Below are 10,000 nucleotides of genomic sequence, written 5' to 3'. Positions count from 1 at the left end.
TGAGAAATTATATGGGTCGAATCTTTAGTATCCTCTTATTTCTTACCTGTGTTTACTCTTTAGGCAAAATGCCGTCACCTATTGTCACTAAGAAACTGAAAGATAAAGAAACCTCAGAAATGGAAGAAGGGGGAAAAAGAAAAGAAGAAAATGATGTAGAAACAACTTATGAAATGAAGGAGACTGAACAAGAAAAAGAGGAATCCACCGAAGAAAAACCTTCCTTTTGTTCGGAAGAAAAGGAGGATCTGGACAAAATAGATGAAACGGAAGAGATCCGAGTGAATGGAAAGGAAAAAACAAAGGATGAATTTAACTTTAAAGAGGTATACTATCAAGATAGCCCGGTTTACGAAGATTTTGATCTGGAAACCCATCAAGAGAATTGGGAATTGGGAAGACTGAAAGAAGAGAAAAATAAAAGATTGTGGGTTGAAAAAATTTTTGTCACTTTTTTTTTTGATTATAAGCGATGGAATCGTCCATTACGATATATAAAAAATGATAAATTAGAAAATGCTTTACGCAATGAAATGTCACAATTTTTTTTTTTTACATGTGCAAGTGATGGGAAACAAATAATATCCTTTACATATCCGCCCAGTTTATCAACTTTTTCGGAAATGCTAGAACGAAGAATTTCTTTGTACATAATAGAAAAACTATATGACGAAGATCTTTATAATTCTTGGATTTATGCTAATGAAAAAAAAAGTACAATTTGAACAATGAATTGAGAAGCCGAATCCAAATTCTAGAACAAAATGAGAGATCCTCTAGTCTGGATATGCTTGAAAAAAAAACCATATTATGTGATGATGAAAAAAAAAAGAAATGCTTGCCAAAAGCTTATGATCCTTTTTTCAACGGACCATATCGAGGAACGAGAAAAGAATTAGATTCACGTGCAATCATGAATACTTATACAGATACAGAAGATTTAGTAGAATTTTTTTTTATAAATAAGATTCATGATTTACTTCTTAATAATTCCGTAAAACTTCATCGTCAATCATTTTTAAATTCTACAGAAGAAAAAAGACTTGATTCAGAAAGTGAAGAAAGATATTTTCAATTTTTATTTGATGTAATTACAACACATACAAAAGATCAAAAAATAATAAAAAAGAAATCTATTGGAATTAGAAAAGAAGAAATCAGTAAAAAGGTTTTTAGATGGTCATACAAATTAACCGAGAATTTGGGAGAAGAAGAAGAAAATGAAGAAGATTTGGAGGAAGAATATTATGAGATTCATTCAAGAAGAGCCAAACTTGTGATAATTTATAACGATAATGATCAGAATACCAATTATCTTTCTAGTATTCTGAATACTAGTAACAATGATGAAAAGGATGATCAAATGGAAGAGATAGTTTTGATACGTTACTCACAACAATCGGATTTTCGTCGCAATCTAATCAAAGGATCCATGCGCGCTCAAAGACGTAAAACAGTTATTTGGAACCTCTTTCAAGCAAATGTACATTCTCCTCTTTTTTTGGATCGTCTAGACAAAACATCTTTTTTTTCGTTTTTTGATATCAACGAAATTAAGAATCTAATTTTTAGGAATTGGATGGCGAGAGAACAAGAATCAGAATTAAAAATTTCCTATTTTGAAAATGAAGATAAGAAAGAAGAAAAGGAAGAAGAAAATAAATATAAAAATGAACAGATAGAAGTATCAGAAGCTTGGGATACCTTTATATTTACTCAAGTAATAAGAAGTTTGATGTTAGTAACCCAATCTTTTCTTAGAAAATACATTATATTGCCTTCATTAATAATAGCCAAAAATCTTTTCCGTATTTTATTATTTCAAATTCCCGAATGGGACGAGGATTTTAAGGAATGGAATAGAGAAATCTATATTAAATGCACCTATAACGGTGTTCAATTATCAGAAACAGAATTTCCCCAAGCTTGGTTAATAGATGGTATTCAGATAAAGATTTTATATCCTTTCTGTCTAAAACCTTGGAGAAAATCTAGGGCACGATCTCATCAGAAAGATCTAATGAAAAAAAAAGAAAAAAAAACAAATTTTTGTTTTTTAACAGTCTGGGGAATGGAAGCGGAACTTCCCTTTGGTTCTCCCCGAAAACGACCTTTCTTTTTTGAACCTATTTATAAAGAACTTCAAAAAAGAAAAAAAAAGGTGAAAAAGAAATTTTTACAACTTCTAAAAAAAAAAAATCCTTTCTAAAAGTTAGAAAAGAAAAAAAAAAGGAGTCATCCAAATAGTTCGAATTATCAACCTAATAATGAAAAAACTGGATAAAGTAAATCCAAATTTATTATTTGAAGTGAAGAAAGAAAAAGTATATGAACCGAACGAAAATAAAAAAGATTTCAAAAGAAATATTCCTAGCGAATCATCCGTTCTAAATCAAACGATAAATTGGTTCAATTATTCACTAATAGAAAGAAGAATGAAAGATCTTTCTGATAAGACAATTCAAATCAGGAATCAAATTGAAGGAATTGCAAAAGACAAGAAAAAAAAAGAAATAGTTCTAATTTATGATAATAAATATGATAATAAAAGATCGGGATTACAGAAGCATATTTTGAAAATATTAAAAAAGAAAAGTATCCGATTAATGCGTAAATCACATTACTTTATCAAATCATTCATTGAAAAAATATACATAGATATTTTTTTATGTACCATTACCATTTCTAAGATCAATACACAACTTTTCTTTGAATCAACAAAAAAGATCTTTAATAAATCCATTTACAACAATGAAATAAATAAAATAAAAATAAATAAAGAACAAGAAGGAATTGATGAAAGAAATCAAAATACAATGAATTTTCTTTTGACTATAAACAAATTGTTTTCAAATATTGATAATACTAAGACTAGCAATAAAAATTCCAATACTTATTGGAACTTATCTTCCCTATCCCAAGCATATGTTTTTTACAAAATATCCCAAAACCAATTACTTAATAAGTATCATTTGAGACCTGTATTTCAATATCAAGGGAGCTATCCTTTTTTTAAGGATAATTTAAAAGACTATTGTATGATACACGGAATATTTAATTCTAAATCAAGACATAAGCAAATTAATACGTTTGTAATGAACGAATGGAAAAACTGGTTAAAAAGTTATTATCAATACGATTTATCTCAAAAAAAAAAGTATCAATTAGTACCTAATGAATGGAGAAATAGAATTGATAAACATCGTATGATTCAAAACAAGGAATCAAACCAATTGGATCTCTATAAAAAATACCGATTCATTTATTCCATGAAAGAAAATGACTATGCAGAGAATTCATTTATGAATAAAAAAGATAAATGGAAAAAACATTACAGATATGATATTTTATCATATAAATACATAAGCCTCCCTAATTTATACATTTCTGGATCAACATTAGAAAAAAACGGGGACCAAGAAATTACATATCATTTCAATACATCGAAACCTGAATCATTTTATGTATTGGTAAGTATACCTAGTAATGATTATCTAGAAAAAGGATTTCTTATTGATAGGAATACTAATTTGGATTTGGATAGAAAATATTTTGATTGTAGAATTCTTCATCTTTGTTTTCTAAATAATATTGAGAATAATATGGATATCTGGATCAATGCACATATTGGCATCAAGATTCATAAAAATACTAAGACTGAAATTAATAATTTCAACAAAATGGAAAAAAAAGATCTTTTTTTTCCTACAATTCATCAAGAGATCAAAACATGCAATTTCATTTTTGAGTGCATGGGAATGAATAAAAAAAGGTTCTATGATAATGATATCGTATCCAATCATGATACTATATCCAATCTAGAAACTTGGTTCTTCCCAGAATTTGTACTACTTTTTGATGTATATAAAATTCAACCTTGGATCATCCCAATCAAATCACTCTTTTTTCATTTTTCTATAAATGAAAGAATTAACGTAAAATCATCTAAGAAAAAAAAAGATCTTGAATTAGTAAAATCCAAGCAGGAAGAAAACCAACAAGAGGTCCAAAGAAATTTTGTATTGAATCTACTAAACCAAAAGAATAAAAAAGCTGTTGAAGAAGATTACGCAAGCTTAGAAATAAAAAAAGGTATAAAAAAAAACAATATAAGAGCAAGAATGAAATGGAACTAGATTTCTTTTTGAGAAAATATTTTCTTTTTCAACTAAGATGGGGTGATCATTTGAATAAGAAAATAATGAAAAATATAAGGGTATATTGTCTCCTACTTAGACTGATAAATATAAAGGAAATTGCTATATCTTCGATTCAAAGAAGTGAAATTAATCTAGATGAAATGTTGATTCAAAGGGACCTAGTTCTTGCAGAATTGATAAGAAAGGGAATAGTTATTATTGAACCAATTTGTCTATCTATACGAAGGGATGGAAATTCTATTATATATCAAACTATGGATATTTCATCAGTCGATAATAAGAAGTACCAAACAAATAAAAAATACACAAAAAAAAGAATTGAGAAAGGGGGGTTTGAAAAATCCATTGCACAACACAGCAACCTATTTTTGAGTGGAGACAAAAATCATTATGATTTACTTGTTCCTGAAAATATTCTATCCCCCAGACGTCGTAGAGAATTTCGAATTCGAATTTGTTTAAATTCCCAGAATTTTCATGTTGTGGATAGAAATCCAAGATTTTGCAATGAAAATAAAATAAGAAACTGTGGACAATTTTTGAATGAGAACAAACATATTAATACAGATACAGATAGAAAAAATTTCATTAAATTCAAATTGTTTCTTTGGCCCAATTATAGATTAGAAGATTTAGCTTGTATGAATCGCTATTGGTTTGATGCCAATAACAGCAGTCGTTTCAGTATGTCAAGAATACATATGTATTAACAATTAGGAATGAATTCAATTCCAATGAAAAAGAATTTATAGTGGATTTCCTACATATCGTCTAACATATTTGGTAGATGAGAAAGTCAAAACATATACACTATGTGGTAATATTATAATACATGATGCTGATTTCATAGTATATCAACTTTCATTAGGAAGAGTGGAATTTATTTAAGTAAAAAGATTAAGTAAATAGAATTCAAAATTGATGTATACTAGCTGAAAAGATAAAAATAACTGGCATAATTATTCTTTTTTTTTCCTGATCGGTAAAATTCACAGAAAATAAAGATACAAATTTTCATTTATGGTAAAAAAAAATTCATTCATCTCAGTTATTACACAAGAAGAAAAAGAAGAAAATAGTGGATCTGTTGAATTTCAAGTATTCCATTTTACCAGTAAGATACGGAGACTTACTTCACATTTAGAATTGCACAAAAGAGATTTTTTATCACAAAAGGGTCTACGAATAATTCTAGGAAAACGTCAACGATTATTGACTTATTTGTCAAAGAAAAATAAAGTGCGTTATAAGAAATTAATGGATCAATTAAATATTAGGGAATCAAAAATTTATTAATTCAATTTGAATTTCTTATTCTTTTTTATTTTTTAATTATTTTTTTCTTAGTTCAGTTATTCTTTGTTTATATTTTTCATTTTAATAAATGAATGAAATAATGAATTAAGGAAAAAAAATATGAGCCACAAAGTACATTGGACAAAGTTTCATAATTACTTTATCCCATACAAATCATTTACCTGTAACTATTCAATATCTTTAGTAATATTTCTGGAATCAGTTCTTATATTAGGAGGTCTGGGAATAGTATTACTTACCAATCCCATTGATTCTGCCTTTTCATTGGTATTGGTTCTTTTTGTTTGTATATCCTTAATTCTATAGTTTTTTTAATTCCTATTTTGTAGCTGCCACTCAGTTTCTTATTTGTGGGAACCATAAATGTATTAATCATATTTGCTGTGCTGTTTATGAACGGTTCATAATATTCCAATGATTCCTATTTGCGGACCTTTGGAAATAGGATCACTTCATTGGTTTGTACAAATTTGCTGAAGAATCAGTCATAATTCTTCTATTTTCACATATAAATCGAAATATAAGACTTTTATAATTTTAGAATATTCTTTAGAATATTCTAAATATAAATAGAATCCAATAGAATTAGAATAATAAGATAATATAATTATAATTCAATATTAAGAGAATCTAAAATTCTCTTATTATTATTTACTTATTTATTTTCTTTCTTTTCTTTTTTCATATAGATTTATGATTGAGATTTATAGTTACTAACCTCTTCTATCACTAACCTAATAACAAACATATTAATTTGATATTTATATTTGATATTTATATATAATATATCAATATATCCTTAATTCTATTTCTATAATTCTATTTTTATCTATCTATTATCTATATAATTATTCTACCTATATAACTATATAATTAGATTTCTATATACTAGAATCTTTATATATTATATCCTTATCTATTCTATATCTATATACATATAGTAAAATTAACATACATATAGTAAAATTAACATGAATTGAATTCGTAAACTTATATTTCATGGTTATTGAAATGGAAATCAAAGTATCTTGGTCCTTTCTCATAAACAGATTAAAAAATCTATTTATTCTTAAAATTTTGATAAATCATTGATTCATCTGGTGTCTACAATAGAAAATATATGATTCTTTCATTTTCTTATTTTACCAGATTGAAAATTTTTTGTGTTCAAAACTGGAATTTACAGACCCAATGTCACATTCAGTAAAGATTTATGATACATGTATAGGATGTACCCAATGTGTTCGAGCTTGCCCCACGGATGTATTGGAAATGATACCTTGGGACGGATGTAAAGCTAAGCAAATTGCTTCTGCGCCAAGAACCGAAGATTGTGTAGGTTGTAAAAGATGTGAATCCGCTTGTCCAACGGATTTTTTGAGTGTCCGTGTTTATTTATGGCATGAAACAACTCGCAGCATGGGTCTTTCTTATTGATATATGATAAAAAACTCCACTTGAATCATTTGATTCCTCTTTACCAACAAAAGCCCGTATTCGAGAAAAGAGAATATATTATTCTTCTCCCGAGCACGGGCTTTTCTGGTATAATCTTATCTTGTCTTTATCACGAGTTATTTTCCTTGGTTAACAATACTTTTTGGTTTGACCATATTTGCGGGTTCTTCAATTATCTTTTTCACTCATAGGAGAAATAAGGTATAGATGGTATACTCTATATATATGTATCCTAGAGTTCCTTCTAATGATCTATTTATTTTGTTTTTATTTTGTTATCATTTCCTAATTGGAGGATCCATTAACCCAATCTAAGACGGATTCTAAATGGATCACAATCTTTTTGATTTTCAATGGAGACTGGAAACCGATGGACTTTCCATAGGACCCTTTTTACTGACAGGATTTAGAACTACTTTAGTAGCTTGGCCAATTACTAAAAATCCGCGATTTTTATATTTCTTGATGTTAGCAATGTATAGTGGTCAAATAGCATCATATTCTTCTCGAGACTTTTTCCTTTTTCTCATCGTGTAGGAATTAAAATTAATTCCTTTTTTATTTACTTTTATCCATGTGGGGAGGAAAAAAATGTCTATACTCGACTACAAAGTTTTACCGGAGGTTCTTTTTTTTTCTTAATAGGAATTCTAGGTATGGGTTTCCTAATTATAGGAATAACTGTCATAGGACTTAATGAAATCATTTTATAAATACTATCTCATAGATTGATTGGTGCTGTGCTTTTTTCTTAGCATAAAAAAGTTGTGATAGAATACGTTTTTTTTTATCTCGAAGAGATGGGTATACCTATTCCAATGTCAAATTCCAATGTCAAAAATATTTATCATGTTTAGTAGTTTCTCGAGGGTTTCTCTTGAATTGCCAGGAATGAGTGGTTTTGTTGCAGAATTCTTACTATTTTTTGGAATAATTACCAGCCCAAAATATCTTTTCATACCAAAAATGTTAATTACTTTTGTGATATCAATTGGAATGATATTAAATTCTATTTTTTATTATCTATGTTACGATATTACGTCAGATCTTCTATGGATACAAGCTATTTAATATTACAAACTCGAATTTTTTTGAGTCTGGACCACGAGAACTCTTTGTCTCGATCTATATCTTTCTACCTGTAATAGGAATTGGTATTTATCCTGATTTGTTCTCCCATTATCGGTTGACAAGGTACAAGTTCTATTTTTATAGATACTCATTCTTTCTTTAGATTCAATAAATTTAATTAATTGGAAAAAAAGTCTTAGAATTCTTCGACTTTCATATTTTCACGATTCTTCGTTGTGCAATGAAAAAAAGGTAAGTGTTAATTAGAATTGTAATTAGATATATCTAAAGTTTTTGAGAACCTTTTAAATTTTAAATAGAGGAATTATTCAAAAGGTTCTCAAAAACTCGCACAAAATTTCATTGTGTATCGGACGATTCTTTTATGTATCCTTTATTTTTTATTTATTCTTTATGCAGTTTCTTTTATTTAATTAGTCAATTAGATATTCATTGGAATGAGCCATAACTATGGAACCCAATTCCTAATAGATTGATCCCAAAATAGCATATCCAAATTAGGAGAAATCCTATAGAAGCTACAAATGCCGAATTCGTAACTTGATCTTGCAATTTTGAATTTTTTCTAGTATGTAAATAAATTGCAAATATGGTCCAAGTAATAAATGCCCAAGTTTCCTTAGGATCCCAATTCCAATATGAACCCCATGCTTCATTAGCCCATACTGCTCCAGAAAGAATACCTATGGTTAAAAAGGTAAACCCTAAACTAATGACACGATAACTCCAAGAATCCAAATGCTGAATTAATTGATATTTGTAAAAATTTTTAAATGATAGTAAAGAAGTCTTTTTTAAAATACTTCCTTTTTCGTTCAAATATTCCATATTACCAAATAAAAACGATTTCCTTAAACTGAAAAAATTCTTGTTTTTCAAAAAAAAATTGGTTTTTTTTTGAAATGTAATTACTATAAGAGCAACTGATAATAAAGATCCGCATAAAAGAGCTGCATAGCTCAATAACATCATACTGACATGCATCATTAACCACTGAGATTGTAGAGCAGGTACTAATATTGCGGGTTGATGCATTTCAGTTGAAAGACCTGACGTGGCGAAACCTTGGGTAAAAATGGCACTTGGTGCAGTTATTGTGTTTAAATCATTTTTATAATTCCTAATATACGGAATTATATGAATAATGGATAAACTCCATGAAAGGAAAATTAATGATTCGTATAAATTACTTAAAGGAAAATGTCCCGAAGAAATCCAACGAGTAACTAAAAACCCTGTTATAGAGGAAAAAGTAGCTATCATTCCTTTTTCTAACGAATTACGTAATTCTTCGATTTCGTAGACTAATAAGTTCATCAAATGAATTATAATCACAATTGAAATGATCGAAAAGGAAATATGAGTTAATATATGCTCTAAGGTCGCAAATATCATAAAGAAAAGTCCTTTTTAAAAAATTGAAATTGGGGTTTTAAATAGAATCTAAAATATTGAGATTTTTAGATTCTATTAGATCTATTATACAATTAGATCTATTGCATCTATATTATTAACATGAATTAATATTATTTATGCCGCCACTCGGACTCGAACCGAGATGCTCTAGCACTGCTTCCTAAGAGCAGCGTGTCTACCAATTTCACCATGGCGGCGGCTTACTTTAAATAATAATAGGAAATTCATGTTGAATTGTCTATATTGAATAAAGTTTAGCAAACAATGAAGAAATATGCATTTCCATTCGTATATTCATATGGAAATGTTCAATATAAATACTACTTAATTAGTATCTTCATCTTCATAAGTTCATTTTTAATAATCAATTTTATCCGTACTATAAATCTAGCTTTTGTTTATCCAGAACAGTCAGAACTCAAAAGTTTCGTTCTCAGTCGAAGTATAAAATTCATAATCTTTTTTCTAATGATTTTGAGACCCAAGGACGTAGTATAAAGTAGAATGGAATATTAAGATTCTTACTTGTCTATCGTAATTGTGCTTTTCAAAATGGA

The 10,000-nt window shown here is 28.1% G+C and overlaps 3 protein-coding genes, 1 non-coding gene and 4 pseudogenes across 4 annotated transcripts, besides 1 other annotated feature; 6 read left to right on the top strand and 2 right to left on the bottom strand. All coding sequences in view use genetic code 11, as the record gives it.

Moving 5' to 3' along the window:
* Nucleotides 1–4,870, top strand: part of ycf1 — a 5,492-nt pseudogene extending 622 nt beyond the window's left edge.
* Nucleotides 1–10,000: part of a sequence feature (small single copy region (SSC)) that runs on past both edges of the window.
* Nucleotides 5,181–5,456, top strand: rps15 (ribosomal protein S15). The gene has a single exon. It carries the CDS (start codon nucleotides 5,181–5,183, stop codon nucleotides 5,454–5,456), a length of 276 nt encoding a protein of 91 aa, YP_006073314.1.
* On the top strand, nucleotides 5,590–5,655 carry ndhI (NADH dehydrogenase subunit I; annotated as a pseudogene).
* On the top strand, nucleotides 5,656–5,950 carry ndhG (NADH dehydrogenase subunit 6; annotated as a pseudogene).
* PsaC (photosystem I subunit VII) lies at nucleotides 6,669–6,914 on the top strand. The gene has a single exon. It carries the CDS (start codon nucleotides 6,669–6,671, stop codon nucleotides 6,912–6,914), a length of 246 nt encoding a protein of 81 aa, YP_006073313.1.
* On the top strand, nucleotides 7,047–8,169 carry ndhD (NADH dehydrogenase subunit 4; annotated as a pseudogene).
* Nucleotides 8,457–9,422, bottom strand: ccsA (cytochrome c biogenesis protein). Its single transcript has one exon. The coding sequence runs from the start codon at nucleotides 9,420–9,422 to the stop codon at nucleotides 8,457–8,459; it is 966 nt and encodes a 321-aa protein (YP_006073312.1).
* Nucleotides 9,561–9,640, bottom strand: trnL(uag). Its single transcript has one exon. It is a non-coding gene; the product is annotated as a tRNA-Leu (tRNA).

This window comes from Phalaenopsis equestris, chloroplast, assembly GCF_001263595.1.
Source record: "Phalaenopsis equestris chloroplast, complete genome".
In the NCBI taxonomy this organism is placed as follows: Eukaryota; Viridiplantae; Streptophyta; class Magnoliopsida; order Asparagales; family Orchidaceae; genus Phalaenopsis; species Phalaenopsis equestris.
This window is presented reverse-complemented; position numbering and strand designations above follow the sequence as displayed.